This window comes from Grammomys surdaster, unplaced genomic scaffold (assembly GCF_004785775.1).
Source record: "Grammomys surdaster isolate TR1022 unplaced genomic scaffold, NIH_TR_1.0 126059, whole genome shotgun sequence".
NCBI classification, from domain to species: Eukaryota; Metazoa; Chordata; class Mammalia; order Rodentia; family Muridae; genus Grammomys; species Grammomys surdaster.
In genome coordinates, this window is record NW_021620869.1 from 1,491,332 (window position 1) to 1,512,654 (window position 21,323).

The window sequence follows — 21,323 nt, forward strand, 5'->3', positions numbered from 1 at the left end:
GGACTTTCTGAGTTGCCTGCAAGTTATGCAGGCACGTCAGAGATACAGCGTTCTTGAGTTTTCACCCATGCTGGGGTAAGATTTTCTTTTCTTTCTTTTTTAAACTCATTCTTGACTGCATATATGTCCATGCGTGCAGCACCTGAGAAGGCCAGAAGATCTTACAGAACTGGAGTTACAGATTGTTGTGAGCCTCTGTGGTTGCTAGGAATAGGACCAGAGTCCCTTGAAAGAGTAGCCTGTGTTCTTAACCACTGAGTCATCTTCAGCCTCTGAAATAGGCTTTTAAGTAATGCGGCTGCCTTGAGTCACCCCTAGCATCTATAAGTAACCCTTCATCTATGCACCTGTAAGTAATGACAAAAATATCATTTGTTCAATAAGCTATCTAGGGGTAGAAGCATTTCTCTGGTCTGAGATTGGTGCCCTAGCTAAGACAAATAGAGACTTTTTCATATCTCCCCAGGAAAAGGTACGCAACATGTCTTCTCATAGCTTCCTCATAAGCTGTGACTGGATACTTCTTTCAAGAAAGAACTACTGATTCAAATTCTAAGGAACTGGAGAAGTGGCTCAGTGGTTAAGTGCATTGGCTACTATCCCGAGGGACCTGGGTTTAATTTCCAGCACCCACATGGCAGCTCACAACTGTCTGTAACTCAACTTTCAGTGGATCCAACACCCTCACACAGACATACGTGCAGGCCAAATACCAATGCACATAAAAGTAAATTATAAAATGCTGGAGATTTCTGTTCCGCTATCCCACATATGAATATCTGTCCCACAGAAATGCAGGTAAGTCTATTTGTAAGGACTCATGCTCCAGAATGTTTTTAAGCGGAAACACAGAAAACAATCTGAACATTTTAGAATGAGGACATGCTGAACAATTACAGTATGTCTACACTGTAGAATGCACTATGCTGATTTTCCTATAACTTTTTATTGTGGTAAGATAACACATAAAATTTACCACTCTAATCTGTCATGGTTTGTATACAAAATGTTCCCCCCAAACTGATATGCTAAACACCATGCCCATTGTAATGTTCAGAGGTGCACTTTGGGGAAGTGTCTGGATCACAAGGACATGACCTTATCAATGGATCCATAGTCTAATTGCTGAGAAGTGGTAGAAAGTAGGAAATGGGCATAGTCAGACGGTATGGGTCATAGGGTTATGCTTTATAGCTATACTTTGGCCCCAGTCGTAGTATCTCTCTCTTCTTGATGGCTGCCATAATGTGTGCAGCTTTCCTCTCTGATACCTCCCACCATGATGCTTTACCTTGTCATGAGCCTAAAGGCAATGGAGCCAGCTTACCTTATGTGATGGTTTATATATGCTTTACCCAGGGAATGGCACTATTTGGAGGTGTGGCTTTGGTGGAGTGGATGTGGCCTTCCTTGTTGGAATAGTTGTTTCACTGTGGGCATGGGCTTTAAGACCCTACTTCTAGCTGCCTGGAAGCCAGTATTCGGCTAGTAGCCTGCAGATGAAGATGAAGAACTCTCAGCTCTTCCTGCACCATGCCTGCCTGGATGCTGCCATGTTCCCTCATTGATGATAATGGACTGACCCTCTGAACCTGTAAGCCAGCCCCAATTAAATGTTGTTCCCTATGAGTGTTGCCTTGGTCATGGTGTCTGCTCACAGCAGTAAAACCCTAAAACACCTTGGGCTAAAACTTGAAACCATGGTTCAACCTAAAGTTTTCCTTTAAGTTGGCTTTCTCTGATATTTGGTGACAGAAATGAGAAGGGAGAAACAGCTGTTTTCAGTGCATAGCTTCCAGCTAGGAAAAACAGGGGGACAGTTCCTCCTATTTATCTGTGATTCCTGATGAGCTCTAACTGTACCTCATACTGAAAATGGACAGTGACTACTTATCTCTGGCTACCCACAACTATGTCTCATGGTCACTGCTTCACGAGCCTGAAACACAGTTGTGTTCCAGACAACAGACTTACTGTCCATGTTAAACAGTGGAATCTGACACCGGTCCGTGGGCTAACACTAAGGATCAAGAGGAATGACTCCTGCAGACTGGGAAGTGCTCAGCTCCTTCCCTGTCTTCAAACTCAGCTCCAAATCCCCTGTTCTTTGGCCCCTTTTATTAGAGCCCTGTCATGGTGCTGGACCCATTTAGGTAACCCATGTTCTCTTCAGCTTTCTGAAAATCCTTTTGTCTTCAAGGTCACATTGTACAGATTCTGGGGTCAGGGCAGGGCTGTCTTTAGTGGGCACTATTCTACCTGATGTCGTGTCTATGCAATATTGGAGCTGGTGATCACAGAAGCTAGAGAGGTACATATCACCCAGGAGACTCACAGAACATGCAGTGCCAGGGAAGCCTGGGCTGAGGAGGAGAAACATGATCTCAAGGCATAGCGGGCATCACAAAAGAGACATCAGATGCTCTGAGTGGTGGTGAAGGGCCAGATGTGAGTTAGATGGGAGGGCAGAAGGAAAGGCCTTCTGTGGGGACACACTATCCTCCCCCCACGTTGTAAGGTACTCAGAGGGTGGCGACATCACCTACTATGTGTTGCAGAAAGCCCACAAAGAGGTGATGGGAATAAGACAGTCTTTAAAGCATGTCCCCCGGGGCTGAAACCTGGTAGCTCTATCAGAATATGGAGAGAGTGCTGGTAGGATGGTGAGATAGCTCAGCAGGTTGAACAAGCATGACAATTGGAGTTCAATAACCAGAGCCCTAAAAGTGGCCACAAAGTCCTTCTATGACTTCTACAGGCATTTACTCTGTAGTGTGCACATGTGCACACACTACCCCAGCACATAGTAGCAACAACAACAATAATAATAATAATAATAATAATAATAATAGCAACAGTAATAAAATTTTAAAGATTTGTTTCTTTTTATGTGTATGGGTGTCTTGCTCATATATATGTCTTAGTACCACCTGCATGTAGTGCCTATGGAAGCCAGAAGAGGGAGTTGGATCCCCTGAAATTGGATTTATGGGTTGTTGTGAGCTGCCATGTGGGTGCTGAGAACCAAATCCAGGACTATGCAAGAGCATCAAATGTTCTTAACCCCTAAGTTATCTCCCCAGCTTCCAGATAGATAGATAGATAGATAGATAGATAGATAGATAGATAGATAGATAGATAGATAGCACACACACACACAGAGTTTCTCAACATGTTATACCTTCAACTACCTCACAATCTACCATCAGATGGCCATCATTAGACATGGCCGCTCAACCACGACCCCCAAGAAGTGTGAGCCAATGTCAGCCTCCTTCCTTTAAAGCTCACCCAGTCTGTGGCACGTGGCACAGTGCTCCTAACAGTGAAGGCAGACTAAAACAGGGCCCTGTCCTAAGCCCAAGCACATCCTCCTTCCCTATCCTCAGGGCCACAGTCAGGGGACCCTCCCCCAGAGTCCTTGGCAGCTGACCAGAGCCTAGGACCTGGGAGTTCAGGGGCTGCTGGAAGGCAACTCGGGAAGAAGACTTGACCCTGGCCTTCTTGGTGTGCTCTGCTGAGGCTCCTGATGGTCTTAAGATTGCTTTAAGCCCCAGCTAGTCTGATACAAAACTCCACTACCTAGTGGAGATAACAGGACCCACATCAAAACAGTGCCCAGCCCAAGGCTTGGTCAAGGAACTCAGAGGTTTAATAGGGATAGTACCCAGAGCAGTAAAGATTTTTCTCGGGGTCATTTAAAAAAAAAGTATAGCTTTCTAACTCTTCCAATTTTTCTAAAATGGCCATATACCTGTTGGATTTTTGTTTTGTTTTTAATTTTGTAAAGAAGTGTGCACACATGGGTATGTGTCATATACTCCCGGAGGTCAGAGATCAACTTTGAGTCATTCTTCAGAAGTTCTGTCTTTGTATTTTGAGGCAAGGTCTCTCACTGAGAGCTGGAATGTGCCAATTAGACCAAGCTGTCCAATCAGAGAGTCTTGGGGGATTTACTTATCTCTGCCTCTCCATGCTGACATTACAAGTACACCATCAAATCAGGCTTTTTACATGATGCTAAAATCGGAACTCAGATTCCCCTGATTCCATGGCAAATGCTTTACTGAATAAGAAATCACTTTAGCCCCCACAGATTGTTTTTATAATCAGACATTAAGACTTTAATAAAAAATACAAAAGGGCACCAGGCTGTGGTAATACATGCCTTTAATCACAGCACTCAGGAAGCAGAAACAGATGGAGCTTTGAATTCAAGGTCAGCCTGGTCTACAGAGTGAGTTCCAGGATAGCCAGGGACACACAGAGAAACCCTGTCTTGAAAAAGAAAAGAAAGAGAACCGAGGGAACAGCTCTGATAGGACAAAAGCCCTCTCCAGAGAAGGGTAAAGAAGTGGGAATATGGAGCTTGTCCTAGGAGGTACCCCCTGCTCAAGTCAAGCTCTGTCCCCTCTAGGTGGGAAGGCTGTCTCCCCAACCTGCTTCTCCTGCAGGAAATTCATAAAGTAAACAGACCTCAGTCATTGGTACATTTCAGATTGGATGAGGTTGGCACACAGTGGGTCGTGGAAGTGGTGCAGTGATGTCCACTGTCCCTGTTGCCTTCACCCCTGCCAGGCACCCTTGGGATGTGAAAGCTGAGCAAGGTGCTGATGGGAGATGTGCATGGTAGTCAGAGCAGTGAGATAAAGTACTGGCACCCAAGCTTTGATGTGGAAAGAAAAGTCACAGCACAGCCCCTTCATTTCTCATTCACACTCCCTGGTGAGTCACCACCACCAGCCGGGAGGAGACAGAGCTCTCTCCATCCTAGGGTCATCCTGACCTGCCCCTAACCTCCTCTATATAGTCTACCCTTCCTCCCCAGGTGCCTGCCAGAGGGCCAGGCCATCAAGAGGGCCAGCAATGCCCCTGAGGCTTATCCCTGAGACTTGATATCTCTACGCCAGTGGGCACATTCTCCAGGACATCTGCCAGTGAGAACAAGCAAAAAGAAATGTCTTCATAGGAAGCCCTGGTTCCACTCTCAAACAGACAGGCGAAAGCCAGGGATGCCCCAGGCACAGGCCCAAGAAAGGCGAGGTCAGAGTAGCCACTGGGGCCCTCATAGATCACCCAAGGCTCTGTCCAGCTGTGGGGGTTCAAGGGGGATCGGCTCAGGTAGATTCCCATGTGGAGCCGAGCTCTACGCCCTGCTGGGTGGGAATACAGCAGCCATGTGGGGCTCTGAAGCATGGAAGCAGAGGACATGGGGAGATCCGGGCTCCAGGACGTCTTATTTCCATCTGGCCCTGGCTCTAGGCCGTGATTCTCTAGGCCCCGGGACTGTGGGTAGCAGAGAGGCAACCTGGGCACCCAACCTTCTTCAACAAGACCTCTGGCGCCTTCCTCTGAAGACTCCTGTACTCTGGGATCGAAACGTGGGGAACGTGGGGTGTTCCCAGGACTTGCTGGCCACCGGTCATCCTGAGGACTGATGGAGGGTGGGGCCAGGAAGCCCACAATGCTACCCTGGCAGCCACGAGCCGTCTCAGCCAATGAAGGCACCAGCTCCCCTGGTAAAAAGGAAGTGCCTTCATCAGCACTCAGTGCTTGCACACGGTTACCCAGAGGGCTCCGGGCATTACAGTAGAGAAAGTCTCCATCCACTGCAGCCAGTTGGCACTCTCCAGAGCGTAGGTTGGGCACAAGGCCTCCACAATGCCAGGAGATTCCATGGTCATCACTGTAGAAAGCCAAGGAGTGGGGACTGGTCCAGCAGATCCTGCCAAAACACTCCCGACGGTCCACATGATACGTATAAGCGGGAACAAGCAGGCGACCAGAGCGCAGCTGAACTCCGTGGCCTGGACCCACGGCAAAGGTGGCCCAGTCTACAGAGGGAAGCCAGACCCTTGGGTTAGGAGAGCTGACTGTCTCCCTATACCGGACCCTGAATGCACCCAGACCAGAAGAGCCTGTCAAGGCTGTCTTCAGAATCCTAGAGGTCTACTTGGTCAAGTGTTTTCTTAGTTTTTAGAAAGACTTATTTGTAACTATGTGCACATGGAAGGCATGCACATGAGTGCAGGTGCCCATAGAGGCTAGAGGTGACAGATATCCTGGAACTGGAATTATAGGTAATTATGAGCTACCCAACCAAGGGCAGGGGACTAAACTCAATTTCTCTACAATAGCTGTAAATCACACAAGCTCTTAACCTCTGAGGCATCTCTCCAGCCCCTAGGTCAAGTGTTTTGCTTTTTGTCTTGCTATGCTAAGCCTAGAAGCCAAGCTAAACAAGTCATCTACCACTGAGCCACTCCCTAGCCACTGGCCGCCAAGAGACCTGAAGATCACATCAGAGCTCAACTTCTGAAGCAGGTGCCACACAAGGGCAGAGGAGGAAGGAGGACTCAGATGGGGTTTTTGGATGAGCCCTTTGTGCTGGCTGGTTTTCTGTGTCAAATTGACACAAGCTAGAGTCATCAGAGAGGAAGGAGCCTCAGTTGAGAAAACGCTTCCAAGAGACCCAGCCGTAAGGCATTTTCTCAACTAGTACCAATGGGGGAGGGCCCAGACCATGATGGGTGGGGCCATCCCTGGGCTGGTGCTCCTGGGTTCTATAAGAAAGCAGGCTGAGGAAACCATGAGGAGCAAGCCAGTAAGCAGTGCCCTCCATGGCCTCTGCATCAGCTCCTGCCTCCGGGTTCCAGCCCTGCATGAGTCCCTGTCCCAACATCCTCCAGTGATGGACTAGGATCTAGAAGTGTAAGCCAAATAAACCCTTTCCTCCCCACCTTGCTCTTTGGTCATGGTGATATAAACCCTAACTAGGAGAGCCCTGTTTCCTTGCCCTCCTCTCAGTACCTGCCATGTCCTGTCACCCCTAGGGCCACAGCAGGGCTCTGGGTAGTAGGGAGAGCAGTAGACAGTCAGTCCCTGGGGAGTAGGGACTGCAGAGGTAGATAAAGAGACTGAATCCCAGAGACCAGAGCTGAATGAGGAGGAGGCAAAAGAAAAAAAAAAGCAAAAGGAAGAGGTAAAAAGATGGGTTTGGAAATAAAAGATTCAGCCCTCATCACAGACCAAGACAAGGAGAACCACTAGTGGCTTAAGTTGTGCCAGCCCTGCCAGCAGGCAGTGTGAAGAAGCTGGCCAACATCTATTGGCCTGGCACTAAAAGTGCTTGGGACATGCCAGACAGTCCTGAGGTCGGTGTCAGGAGGTCATTACCCTCAGGGGAGGTGAGGCAGGAAGCTGGGGATAAGAAAGGCAGAGTGGTCCAACAGATAGTTGGTGGACCTATGCGAGGGTCAAGTCCACTACAGTCCACGCCCATCTTTCCCTATCCGGTCCCTACCCACTCTACCCCTCCACCCTACCCCAGCACCCCATCCCACACATCAGATGCCGCCTACCCTGCAATGCAGCACCAATGGCTTCCTCAGTGAGATCTCGTACAGGGCCCCAGGTAAGGCCAGCATCATAGCTGGTCACGCAGCAGAGGCGAGCAGCGTTCTTGCCAGTGGCGATTTGCACGGCCTCCGGTGTGTGGCCCAGCACGGCAATGAAGAAGAGGAAGATCGTACCGGAGTGCTCATCCAGCACCGGGCAAGGGTTCATAGACCTGTGCTCCTCCAGGACTGCAGTCTCCAGTACACTCAGAGCGCCCCACTGAGGGAAAGAGAAGCAGCTGGTCAAGACATCTGGAGCCTGTCCTTAGTCTCCAGGGATATTGATAGAGCTGGGGTTCCGTTTCTTCTACACCTAGCACTCACCCGCACTGAGCCCCTGGTCAGCGTGCCCCTCCGTAGCACCAGGCGGTGGGCATGGGAGTCATCAGGGCTAAGTCGCTGTTCGGCGAAGGCCAGCAGGGTAGGCCTGGGAGGCACACAGAGCAGCGCAGGCACACGGTAGGTCAGGCCAGTCCTTTCTCGCTGGAAGAGCACAGTTCTCTTGGGAACACGTGAAGGCCCCATTCCCTTCCGGTAGGAGCAAGGCACCAGGGAGTCTGTTGGGGAGGAGGCTCCACAAGTTTACCTGGCCACAGACATACCCCATGTCCACCTGACCATCTTAATGGCACGTTCTAGCTGCCTAAGCCCAGATTTCTCACAACCCATCCCCAGGCCCCTCACAGCCACACTGTACCCCAAATGTCTATGGAACTGGCCCCTTCCTCCTTTCCAAGCTGCTCCTTTGCCAGGCTAGCTAGCGCTAGGGAGCTGGGCAGAGAAACCATATCCTACCAGTAGGTGTGTCCTGGACACCCATCTTCACGGAACTCACCCAAAAAGAGTACAGGCACGTGGACAAAGTCAGACAAAAACAAATGGGGGTGAGGTGCTCAAGGCCTGCAACTATGGTATGTGAGACCAAGGAAGGCACATCACACAGCAGGGGCAGATGAACCCGCACCTCCACACATGGAAGTAGGAGGGAGCGTCAGGAGTCTCCATGGTGAATAGCTTCAGACACAGAAGATGCACCCACTGAACCCCTAGGCTGCCTAGGGGTTTGGAGAAAAACAGCAGAACGGCCCTTACCTGCAGCATACCCCCCAAGTGGCTCTCATACACACCAGAGAGAGTGCTGGGGACAGGCTTGATCAAAAGGCAGAAAAAGAAAAGCCAAGAAAAGCAGAGAAGCCCTGGCTTAGCCCTAAATGGATTCCTCCCTGTCAGAGCAAGGGTCAGTGTGAGGAGGGGTAGACGCAATTCAGAGGATGTGATGAATAAGGAAGAACAAAGGCCTCTCCTCACAGTCGTCTACTGTCCTGTCCCCCACTCTACACCCCGCCCCAGCAGCCACTTCCTCACCTCACCCACAAGCCAAGGATCAAGTAGGTATCCGTCTCTGTGCAATCAGAGCCCCACCTACGATCACCTTACCCCTTCTTGTCCATACAGCCACCCCCTTCCCCATGCATCCCCATCTATGTGGCCCTGGACCAAGGGACAGCTGGGAAGTACTTCCACACAGAACTGAAGCCACAAGAGGGTGGCCAGGCAGTCCCAGAGCATGGCACCTAGCCTCCCACACAGGATCACCTATTGGGGGTATGTTGGGAGTGTGAACGGAATCTGCCAGAGACCGTTGTCTGATTTACAGCATGGCAGAAGGTGAGTGTACGTAGCTGCTGTGGGGTTGACGGGAAAACAGGGCAGGGATTGCTTTACCTGCAGGACATGAACAGTCAGAGCCCACAGCCATCTAGGCCAGACCACTGCCAGCCAAGCAGCTTGTGGCCAGGCACCCCAGGCCAGGACACAGCCAGACACACAGCCCACACCGGTCACTCCTGACCAGCCTACCATGAGCCATTCAGAAGAAACTAGTTCAGAACCCTAAGAGGAGGCATCCTAGCATAGCACCTGGACAAAGATCAAGTCTCAGTAGTAACCTAGCATGACCTCACAGAACACGGGATAGAGAAGTAGTGGACGGTCACTCACATGAAGCAGTATCAGGCTCCGCAGACCACAGAGGGCTGTGCTGACCACCACTAGCTCCAAGCCTTAGGTCCTCTGAGTCTACCAACCACAATCTGGGCCACAAGCTCCGTAGTGCACACTGTCTTGCTCCCCCGCTGCTAGCACTAGGGCTTCTGAGCAGCTTCCTGTCTCCTGGAAGACCCCAGCTCTGCACTCAAAGGGCAATTGTATCCAGTAGAAGCAGGTGCAAGGAGGCACGTGTGGCTTCAGACTGAACAGGCACAAGAGAGACATTCTCTGTATCTTTGGATGGTTTCCCAAAGTCTAGGACCACAAGAACTGTGAATTCAGCCAACTGGGAGCCTGAGCCCGCTCCCCAGCCTGGAAACAGAGCAGGACCCAGAGAGGTCCCAGATACCATCAAGTCATTCCCATTGCACACTGGGTAAACTAAGATCTACGAAGTGGACAGGGCTGTCACGCATTAGAGGCATCCTTTTCTGATATAGCTCTGGGTTTCCATAGAGACCTCAAAGAGTAGGACCTCCCACATACCGCTGCCCAAGTGGCCCATTCAGTAAATTCCAAGGACAGGGATTGTCCAGGAATACGATGTTTCCATACAGACTCCTGCCATTCTGACTGAAGTCTTCCTTGGGTGAAGAGTCACAGAGACGGTACAGCTTGACTTGGGCAAGCTGTTAGTTATCCTAGAGCACCAACGCCAGCCAGGTCTTTGCCTCACACCCTCACAGGCCACCCCATGTTTGAACTTGTCAGCTTCATACCAGGGAGGTCAGATTCCCTTCTTTGGGTCCTTGGCCAGTCAGAAGACATCTGAAAACACAGGTTTTTCTCTTAAACTGTGATAAAAATTGTCTTAGAGATTCCTTCCAAGTCCATTGTTAAGTTCTTTTTATGATTTTTTTATTTTTTAAGATTTATTTATTTTATGTGAATACACTGTTGCTGTCTTCAGACACATCAGAAGAGGCATCAGATCCCATCACAGATGGTTGTGAGCCACCATGTGGTTACTAGGAATTGAACTCAGGACCTCTAGAAGAGCAGCCAGCTCTCTTAACCACTGAGCCATTTCTCCAACTCCATGAATTTTTAATTAAATTAAATTAATTAATATAACTAATGATTGATGTAAAAGAATTTTTAAAATTCTTTTTACTGAAACTGAGAAATCAACGAAGGCATTCCAATTTCTCCAGTGACATGACAACAGTGAGGAGACCCTAAGGCTGCTCCTTTTGACGTACATTATATTGGCAAACTGTGATGTGCAGCTTGAGCTCACTGAGAAACTGGCTCTAGAAGCTGTGCCATCATTCATTTCAGGAAAGAAAATAACAAAACCGGCCAAGAATAAAAGCATTATTGAGAATAGCTGGAGGTAAATTACTTCAGACAGAGGTTAATTTTTTTTAAAGATTTACTTATTTATTTTATGTGAGTACACTGTCACTGTCTTCAGATGGCACACCAGAAGAGGGCATCGGATCCCATTACAAATGGTTGTGAGCCACCATGTGGTTGCTGGGAGTTGAACTCAGGACCTCTGGAAGAGCAGACAGTGCTCTTAACCTCTAAGCCATCTCTCCAGCTCCAGAGGTTAATTTTTAAAGATTTATTCTAATTGTGTATGTGAGTATGTCTGTGTGTGGGTATATACACATGAGACACTACATACATAGTTATATACGAAGATGGATTTTTGAAAGTATATATGTAAATCTTTCACTTATATTTATAGTTTGTCTGGTTTTTAAAAGATTTATTTCTATTTGTGTGTGTGTGTGTGTGTGTGTGTGTGTGTGCACTAGCACGCATGTTCCTGTGGATACCTATAAAAGTCAGAAGAAACCATTGGATCACCCGGTGCTGGGTGCTAGAACCTAACTCTGATTCGCTACAAAAGCAGTACGCACTTACTGGCTGAGCCATCTCTCCAGGTCCCATTGTCGATTTTAAGTTAGACTGTTGATTTGACTTTTTTTTTTTTACTACCATAGTACTAAGCAGTTAAAATCTCAAATTGATCATGATGAGGTTTTCTAGGTTTAAAGAAACAGGTGTAACACTCAAGCTGTGCTTAGTAGGGCTAACACCAAAAACATTACCAGTGAGGGATCCTTAGTCATCTAAAGGGTTCTCCTATACTTTTAGGGACCTCAACTCAGCCCAAACTGGGATTTGGGGCTTTAACACTGACAGGAATTTTGGGGCTAGCTGGTATAATGGTGTTATTTTTAGTATGGGCTTAGGCACCAGAGTTAAGAGAAAGTCATTCAAGGAGAAAATAGAGGGGAATACAGTTCTCAAAATAGAGTGGTTTTACAAATGGGAGGAAGTTTGGGTTTTGGTTTCATTAATTTACTTACATTCACTCCACATCCTGATCAAAGCCCCCCTCTCTTCCCATCCTTCCCTCATATGGCCCCTCCTCTTCTCCTCTGAGAAGGGAGACACCCCACCCCACCCCCGCTCCATATCATCCCATTACACACATCAATTCACTGCAGCACTAGGCACATCCTCTCCCACTGAGGCCAGACAAGGCAGCCCAGTTAGGGGAACGGGATCGCCGGGCAGGCAGCAGAGTCAGGGCCAGCACTGGCTCCGATCATCGGGAACCTGCATGAGGACTAAGCTGAATATCCACTACATACGTGCAGGGGGCAAACGGGAGTTCTCGATACAGTACAAATTTTTCTCTTTAGTGTTTATACCAAAAACAAAATGATGAAATTTATATAGAGAAACTATCTCCTAAAGAGTTAGAGGGAAGGAGAAAGCTAAAAAAAGGAAGAGCATAAGAGATGGTTATCAGAATTAGGAGATGGTTATCAGAAGTAGGAGATAGTTATCAGGAATAGGAGATGTTTATTCAAAATAGGAGATGGTTATCACAAATTATCTTAAGTTCTGACATACCCTCTAGATATTTTCTAATACTTTATTAGCTTTTTATTTATTTTTAATGTCTCTTAACTTAGATGTCATTTTTAAAGCTTCTATTAACTCTTATAAATTATCAGTTTTCTATTGTAATAGAGTAAATCAAGTCCAATAAGGATCTTTGCGGTTTTAGGAGGTCTCTTCAGACAGCAAAACGAGGGATTTCTCCAGATTAGTGATGTCAATCTCTAGTTGTTTGATATTCTTGTCAGTGGCCCTTCAAAGGTCTGAGTAGTATAAGTTTGGAGACCAGCATCTGGATTCACGGGTGATTCATTTTTACCTGGAAAGAAAAAAAGGAGGGAATTCTCAGGGAGATTTCTCTTCCCTGGATGTAAATTGTTATTCATCTTATTTATGGTTGGGCCTGGCTTTCTGGGGGTATCTATTTATTTCATTAATCTTTTTGGTAGCCGGTTAGCTGTGCCTTCTGTGGTATCAAGCAGGCATATCAATCCTCAGCCCTGTAAGGGAGCTGGGTCTGGGCCATTCCCTTTAAGGGTAAGAGGGTCCTTCCCCATATCTGTGGCATAGTTTTTGTTGGTCTCAGTGGTGCCAGAGGCAGTCAGCAGCAGATTTGCCATGAGCTTTCAGCTTTAGAGAGATAAAAGTGAACAAGGCATGATGGAGAGTATTTCAGGGGGACTCCTTGGGGGGGGGTACCGTTCCCCCTCTTTTGTTTTTAAAGCCAATTTTTCAGAGTTCTTGTAAAATCAGAGCAGAAGCACCAACAGTCACTCCTTCCACACTCAGAGAGTCATGAAGACTCTATTTAAAGAAATATAAATCTATATTAATAATCTTTTATCAAAGGACTGTTATAGCACAGCCAACAACTAATCAGACTATATAATATATCTAATAGCTTCTTCTACTTTTTATGAGATTACTTCTCTTTTGTCAATTAATTGTTGAGGAAAATTAGGATTTACATCTCTCTTGAGAATATTAAACAGAGACTTAAATTCTTTTGTGGAGAGCTTAAAATAAGATCTTAGCCAATTAGTATCTCCTAGAAACTTTTGAAAATAGTTTGAAATAAGTAAACTCCCTCTCCCCCCCCCCCCTCTCTCTCTCTCTCTCTCTAGACCCTTTATCTGTTTTTTTATATTTTACGTATTTATCTTTCAATGTTATCTCCTCTTCAATTCTCCCCCAAAACCCCTTATCCCATATCCCCTCCTCCTATTTTTATGAGGGTATGCTCCAAACATCCTCCCAGTCCCATCTCCCAGCTCTCAAATTCCCCAAAACTAGGGAATCCAAACTTTCAGGGACCATGGCCCTCCACTTCCACTGATGTCTGACAAGGTAACCCTCAATTACCTATACTGGTGGAGACATGAGTCCCTCCCTTTGTGCTCTCTGGCTGGCGGTTTAGACTTTGGGAGCTCTGGTTGAAACTTTTGATACTCCTTCTAGAAAGGTCTAAAGCACCCACACTTTGGTCTTCCTTCTTCTCGAGTTTCATGTGGTCTATACGTTGTGTACAACTCTTGACTATGTACAGCCCTTAAAGAAGAATGTTGCCTTTACATAGACAAGACAGGGAGGGTTAAAGAGAACATGAAATAGGTCAGTGAAGGCCCTGAGAAAAATCAGAGAGAGAAAGAGACAGATGAATGCTGGTACAAGAACTGGTTTCCAGCTTCTCCAAGATTGTCAATCCTACTTCCTCCCATCTTGGGACCATTATTTGGGTTCTTGTTGCTTATTTCCGCCAGTCCCTGGGCCTCAAATAGGCGGACTAACTCTGTGAAATAACAGATAAATAATTTGGTAGCAAAACCTATTCAGTAACATTATCATAAGTTAGCTATGGAGGACCACGAGACTCAAGATGAGGTTGTTACTTTATACAGGATGCTCCCAAAACCCATCTCTACTCAACCTAAAAGAGGGTACTTCTGCCCCTAGACCAAGCAGAGAGGGGCCACCCAGAACCCCCTCTGACTGGCGATCTGAATTCTTGCTTAGGCTATAAGGCTAAGCATTGCAAGGAAATATAAATAAAACTTAAAAATACCTCTCTGGGTTCCCTGAGGGACAAGCCTGACTGCATAGGGGTTGATGTCAAAAGTATCCCCTCTCCAGGAAAAAGACATTGGGATGGTTATGGCCCTCATGCCTCACTGGACAACTACAGGGGGACTGGAGCCATTACAAGGTCCCCTTCAAGTACTGGAGGTCAGGCCTCTATCCCTGCCTTAGCAAGATTATAATCGCCACAGCCCTTCTATACTTAGAGAAGGGAGGAGATGTCAGGGGCATACCTGCTTACACACTGAAGGCCTAAAATCAGCCATAGGCCTAAAATCAGCAATAGGCCTGTCATAGATGTATACTAACACCAAGTCTTGGGTCTCTGTGAAAACACATTGAAACAGATGGCTATAAGCTATTGTAAACAGGCAGCTTTTGTAGAAATTTACCAGCCTGAGTAGTCATAGACCTTGTAAATAGGTATCCTTGGCAGACAATACCAACTTAGATAAGGACAAGTGAGTCATAGGCAGAGTCATAGTGACCTGTCCCCTGAACCTTCACCCAGCCGATATCCAGTTCTGAAAGATATCTGTATTCCCCCTGAATACCCACACCCCAGTGTCATCCCCTTCACCATGTCTTGCCTTTCTGTGTTTATAACCCTTGTGTGAATGAATTATGATTTGAGAAAAAATAAATAAATTATGTATTAAAAAAAGATATATAATAGATCCTCTATCAAATTCTGTTATTAGTCTGTCTGTACTTTCTTTTTGCCTGAATTCCCTTAGAATTTATTATAACACTGATATACTAGTGATTAATTTCCTTAGCTGTTATATATCTGCTAAAGTTTGCTTCACTTTTAGTATTAAAAATTATTTTCTATGTGTCTAGAATTCTAGGTTGTCAGGATTTTTGCATTTAATAAAAAGTGCCTCTATTTAAAATAGATAAATAAATAAATAACCAGTTTTATTATTTTGGTGAGGTTTTTTTCCCCACTAAAATAAAAGTGTGGTTTATTGGAGCTGGAGAGATATTTCAGTGGTTAAACTCACTCACCACTCTTTAGAGGATCCAGGTTCATTTCCCAACACTCACATGTCAGCTCACAACCACCTATAACTCCATATCTAGGGCGTTCAGTGTCACCTTCAAACCTCTGTGGTCACATCAGGTATCCATACAGTGCACACACACACACACACACACACACACACAGAGAGAGAGAGAGAGAGAGAGAGAGAGAGAGAGAGAGAGAGAGATTCACACATAAAATAAAAATAAACAAATACCTTTAAAAGGAAAGAAAATAATCTGCAGTTTATTATTTATTCTTGGAGATTGTTTCATACACACACACATCAAACAGACCAATAAATTAATGAACAGTAACTTCATATACAAAAAAAAAAGAGAAAGTGTTTGGTTTTGGCCTTTTTCATGATTTCATACAAACAACTAAATAAAGTACAAAAAAAAAATATCACCCCCCATAATTAGACATCCAAATTCAAAACTCACATAGTTGGGATTGATCATAAGACGCCTTCTCTAACTAAACAGAGAAGGGGGAGATGCCAGAAGCCAGGATCCTACCCTCGCCCTTACCCTCACCCCCTACCTTTCCCCACCTGCACAATGTCCTCTGAAGCTTGGCAACTGCAAGATCCTGCTTGGCAACTGCAGATAGACTCAAAGCAGTGTACCATATCTTCTGAAGAATAGCAGGGAGACCATAACTCAAGCAGTGTACCATATCTTCTGAAGAATAGCAGGTAGATCATAATTCAAGGCAGTGTACCATATAGACCATGACATGTTTCAAGGCAGAGGCCAAGAAGATTCTGTACTTTTCCACCACCTGGCCCCTCTTACCCACTCCCCTTGTAAAACATGCTATAAAAAAGCATCTCATGTTCAAAAAAATTTTAAAAAAATATCAGCGGAATACTCAGAATATGACTTTGTTGGTGGTGTTTTGCTTTCTTTTCTTCAAGATCTCTTTTTCCTCCTTTGAAATTATAGTGAACCTGGTTATACCACAAGGAAAGTCAGAAGTAAGACACAGAGCTAGGTAACATGGTACACGTCTTTGATTCTAGCACTTAGAAGCAGAGGCAGGCAGATCTCTGCGAGATTGAGGCCAACATGATCTATAAAGTGAGTTCCAAGACAGCCAAGGCTATGTAGAGAGACCTTGTCTCAAAAAGCCAAAGGAAGAGGGGTGAAGGGCTGGCACATCGATTAAGAGCACTGACTGCTCTTCCAGAGGTTCTGAGTTCAATTCCCAGCCAAAACATGGTAGCTCATGGAATCTGATACCCTCTTCTGGTGTGTCTGAAGAGAATGACGGTGTACTTATATAAGTAAAATAAATAAATCTTAAAGGAAGGAAGGAAGGAAAGAAGGAAGGAAGGAAGGAAGGAAGAAACAAACAAAGCCAAAAGGAGAAGGACTTAGAAGGTGCCTACAGAGGTGATACAAGCCTTTAATCCGAACACTTGGGAGGCTGAGGTGAGTTCCAGGTCAGCCTGGTGGAAAAGCCTGTTCCGAGGGAAGCCAGAGCTGTTACACAAAGAAACCCTGTTTAAAAAAAAAAATGGTTCACACCAAACAATACATACAAAAATATAAAATGTAAATTGGAAAATACAAAATTTCCTTTTAAAATACTTTTTACGGTGTAATTTTTTTTATGTATATAAGTGTTTTGACGGCATGAATGTACTCCGTGTGTATACCTAGTGCTAGCTGAGTCCAGAAGAGAGCATCAGATCCTCTGGAACTGGAGTTATAGATGACTGTGAGCCAGGTGGGTACTGGGTACCCCCAAACTGGGTCTTCTACAAGAGTAGGAAGTGCTTTTTTTTTTCTGAATGGGGCAGGATTTTATTGAAGATCTTAAAGTTTGCCATCAGAGGATCATCTGTCCCCTTCTATTTCAGGTCCCTCTAAGGGGAATACCTCAGTCGTGACTTCTCACAATGCCAACTCCAAAGTTCCGTGCTCAAAACAAAGCCAGAGTCACTAGTCCAGTACGTGTACAGGATTCAAGCACGAGCCAACGTGGTGGTAGCAAGTGCTTTTAATCTCTCTCCATCCCCTCTTTTTAAAACACTTGTAGGAAAAAAAAAAATCAAGTCCTTGGAAGTTTCGGTTCTTTTTCTCCTTCCTGATACAAATTCAGCCTGGTCAATAGTGGGCAGCACTGTGTCCTGCAGGCAGGCAGTTGGGTTGGCCTCTCTAATCAAATTCTGAGAGCAGCAGTGAACGATTGACTAGGTCATGGTGGCCTTTTAAATATAACATTTATCTTGTTTCTTTTTTTCTTTTCTTCCTTCCTTTCTTTCTTTCTTTCTTTTTTTCTTTTTCTTTTTCTTTTTCTTTTTTTTTTTTTTTTTTGGCTGTCTAGTAGTCATCCTCACAAGCCCTTTGCCTCTTGGTCACCTTCAGCTGCCCACGAGCCTGTAGCTGCCTCAGCATTTTCATCTTCATCTCCATCCTCTTCCTCCCTACCTTCCTCCTCCTCTTCCTCTACCTCAGCATCAGCCTCCTGCTCCCATTTACTCGTGAGCATCCCATCGGCAGAGGCATCTCTTCCGTTCTCTGCCACTCCCACAAGTCTGTAGTGCCCTGAGCATGTCACCGAGCTGGCGTCCATGGTCTGACTTGGTGAGGGGCACCAGCGATCCAATACAGGGGCACAAAGGAGAGAGCACTCAAGAATTCTGGCCAAAAGGCTTCTGGAGTGAAAAGGGCCGCAGCAAGAAAGGATCCTGAGCCCAGAACAGTCCAAAAGTAACTTTCTGGAGCATCCAGTCATGGTTTTAAATCTTTTTTTTTCCTTTTTTAAAATTTTCATGTATTTATTAGATATGTATTTTTGTCTTTTTTTTTTTACAATTCAGTGAGGTAATTAATTTTATATTTTTCTTTTTCTTTCTTCTTCTCTCATACTGTACCTCCCAAACCCAGCTTGCCCCACCTCATCTTCTCACTCTCCCTTCCTCCCCACTCTCCGGCTTCTGTTTCCCTTCTGAAAAGGACAGGCCTCCCAGTGATGTCAAGCAAACACAGCATAACAAGACACAGTAAGACTGCTCCATCCAACATAAATATGAGGGTTTATGATTTTAAATCTTAGTTCAAATAGGCTACCTGCTTATGAGTCATTTTATTGCCCAGAACTTTGAGAACTTCTGTTTCATCAAGCATACAAAATAAGTCTATTTAGAAATGCAGGAACCAAGCATTCATGTATATAAGCCATTCTGGTTCAAACTACCACAGAGGATGTAAACCAAACATTTTGAAAGAAAAAAAAAATATTTACCAAATAAGGTCCTAAACAACCAGCTCAGAGTGCACAAGAAATGGACCAAGAGAGGTTAGAGTTCAGGGAAGAACTAACTAAAATCTACCTGAAAAGTCCACGTTGCCAGCCAGCACCTTGCTCTCATCCAGGGGACTTCTTAGGGGAAACGTGGATAATTCCCAGGGCCTCAAGTTCAAGCTCCATAATTGTCAATACAAAACTCACAATTTTCAATTCAAATGACATAGTTTGAATCAGCAGTTACGAGCACTGCCCGCTCTTCCAGAGAGCCCCAAGGGCATCCACATGGCTGCTCACAGCCACCTATAACTCCCATTCAAGGAGATCCCACACCATCTTCTGACTTCAGATACCAGGTACGGATACACAGACATAAAAAATAGGCAAAACACTTATACACATAAAAGAAAATGTTTTAAGAAGACATAGTTTATTCTGGAGGCAAATATGAGTGCCCTTGCCTGAAACACCCAGATTTAGGGTACCCCAAAGTCCATGTTACAATGTGATAATAGTTTGATAAAATTTTTTAGAGTGACAGTACCAAAGAACAGTCATAAATTAAGGCACTTCTCAAATACATCCATAGAAACATAGAAGTGGGGAGATCTCCTCTATAGGCCCCGAATGCTGTCTGAAGACACTCGGAGCCTTGGGGCTGGTGAAAACTAGGGCTCTGTTAAAACATTCCTAAGGCCTTATCTATTAATAAGGGTTATCAGGCAGAGATTCGGAGGCTAAGGAGGGGCCAGGATGGATTGTCCATCTCCACTGTCAAAGCCACTGTCTTCTCATCAGCACCTCAGAAGGTTCAACAACGGGAGGGTGTGGCTTCTTCTTTCTTGTGGAACTTCACACTATGCTAAACTCTCTCCCTCATAAACTTCAGCTCTCCTTCAGACTGGCTCCTCGTGAAATGCCTTTCTGCAGGAACATCAACAATTCTGCTTTTTCCCTGAGTGGGGCTCCCCAGAGAGTAAGAGAGAAAACTCCACTAGAGGAAACTATGGGCTGTGTCTCCCACTGTATCATCGTTAACAAAAAGTCCATAACACATCCTACAGAAACCCTGGAAAGGGGAACCATCTTTTCAGGCTTTAGAATTTTGTCAATCTCCCCAAACCAAAGGAAACCCCACAGTCACTGCCTGGGAATCCAAAGTATTTAGGCAGAGCTTTGCTTTGCCTTGAGTGTCTGGCACAGGCTCATTATGACAGGGCAGATAGTTTTTGCCCTAGCTTGTCCCACCTACGGCTAGGTTCCTCCAGCTAAAGAAAATTGTTTTGCAGTAATATTTTACCTGCTGTGAGATCAACTCCTAGAAATAATTTTTCTTTTCTTTTGGTTTATCAACCAAAAGTTATGTTTCAGTTAAAACATACAAATTTAATTTCAAAGTTCAAACACTCCAAAAGATTGAAAAATGAAAAGTGATCTATCTTCCTGGTTCCTCCTTTACCTCCTCTTTCAATCTTCACTTGGAAAAGGAACCCATAACCTCTTACTAAACATATTTTCCTTCCAAACATCCTATCAGAGACTTTAGGAAAGTATTCTGAGAAGCAACAAAAAAGCTTTGAGATTGAGATTTATATATTGAGATTTATATATTTTGTTGAGATTTATATAGTCTTGTGGATTACCAAACAACAGGTTCTTTCAGTGAGCTTTGTCCACATTAGTAAATGGTTTGACATTAGCCATTTATTAGATGAGTGACTGAATCATTTGGGTATTTCTCAACAGCATAAGATAATCTCCCTGATGGCTAATTGATGTAGAAGGGCCTGGTTCACTGTGGGTCGTATTATCTTTAGGAACATGAGCCCGGGGTTGTATAAGAAAGGTAATGGAGCAAGTCAGGAAAAGCAAAATCAAGGTCAAAAGCAAGATTCCTCCATGGTTTGTGCTTCAAGCTCCTCCTGTCTTCACTGCCCTCAGTGATGGCCTGTGACCTGGAAGGGTAAGGCAAATAAACCCTTTCTCCAACAAGTTCAGTCAGTGTTCCACCATAGCAATAACAACAGCAAAAAGCCAAGTAATACAGAAATCTAACATTCTTATCTTAATTCTTCTTAATCAAATTATACAAAAGATGTCAGTTTCTAAAAATAACATTCATGATATTTTATACCATCAAAGGCAGATGTTTCTTGATTAAATAAATATTAAAGGTATCCTATAGTACAATTAGCTGGGATTTAAAATATTTGTATTCTCCAAACAAAAGGGAAATAAACAATACTAAAGGTAATTTCTTTTTTTTTTAAAGATTTGTTTATTTATATAAGTACACTGTAGCTGTCTTCAGACACACCAGAAGAGGGCATCATATCTCATTACAGATGGTTGTGAGCCACCATGTGGTTGCTGGGATTTGAACTCAGGACCTCTGCAAGAGCAGTCAGTGCTCTTAACCACTGAGCCACCTCTCCAGCCCCTAAAGGTAATTTCTACTAATCAATAAGGATTTAGTTATGAGCTAGCAGCAGTGACACAAACTCTTGAGAGGCAGAGGCAACTGGATCTGAGTTCAAGGAGAGTCTGGTCTACACAGCAATTTCCACAACAGCCAGGGCTACATAGAGATATCCATATATATATATATATATATATATATATATATATATATATATATATATATATAT

At 44.9% G+C, this 21,323-nt stretch overlaps 2 protein-coding genes across 2 annotated transcripts in view; both read right to left on the reverse strand.

The window, feature by feature from the left end:
- Nucleotides 1-4,851: 4,851 nt before the first annotated feature.
- Neu4 (neuraminidase 4) lies at nt 4,852-7,946 on the reverse strand. The gene is made up of 3 exons (XM_028755442.1): nt 7,722-7,946; nt 7,362-7,617; nt 4,852-5,834 (listed from the first exon to the last, which is right to left on the reverse strand). The coding sequence occupies exons 1-3, from the start codon at nt 7,920-7,922 to the stop codon at nt 4,852-4,854; spliced, it is 1,440 nt and encodes a 479-aa protein (XP_028611275.1). The 5' UTR covers nt 7,923-7,946.
- Nucleotides 7,947-12,613: 4,667 nt separating this feature from the next.
- The window catches only part of Gal3st2 (galactose-3-O-sulfotransferase 2), a 24,291-nt gene continuing 15,581 nt past the window's right edge, over nt 12,614-21,323 (reverse strand). The window contains exon 6 of the mRNA XM_028755342.1: nt 12,614-12,630. Coding sequence (XP_028611175.1) covers nt 12,627-12,630 — 4 coding nt within the window. The 3' untranslated portion in view covers nt 12,614-12,626. The remainder of the gene's footprint in view (nt 12,631-21,323) is intronic.

Bases quoted from the DNA above. Each gene is read 5' to 3' on its own strand.
- Neu4 (XM_028755442.1), bottom strand. From the start codon at position 7,922: ATGGGGCCTTCACGTGTTCCCAAGAGAACTGTGCTCTTCCAGCGAGAA. The intron at 7,618-7,721 runs GTGAGTGCTAGG...TCTTTCCCTCAG, and splicing joins TGACCAGGGGCTCAGTGCGG to TGGGGCGCTCTGAGTGTACT. The intron at 5,835-7,361 runs GTAGGCGGCATC...TTCCCTCTGTAG, and splicing joins CATTGGTGCTGCATTGCAGG to ACTGGGCCACCTTTGCCGTG.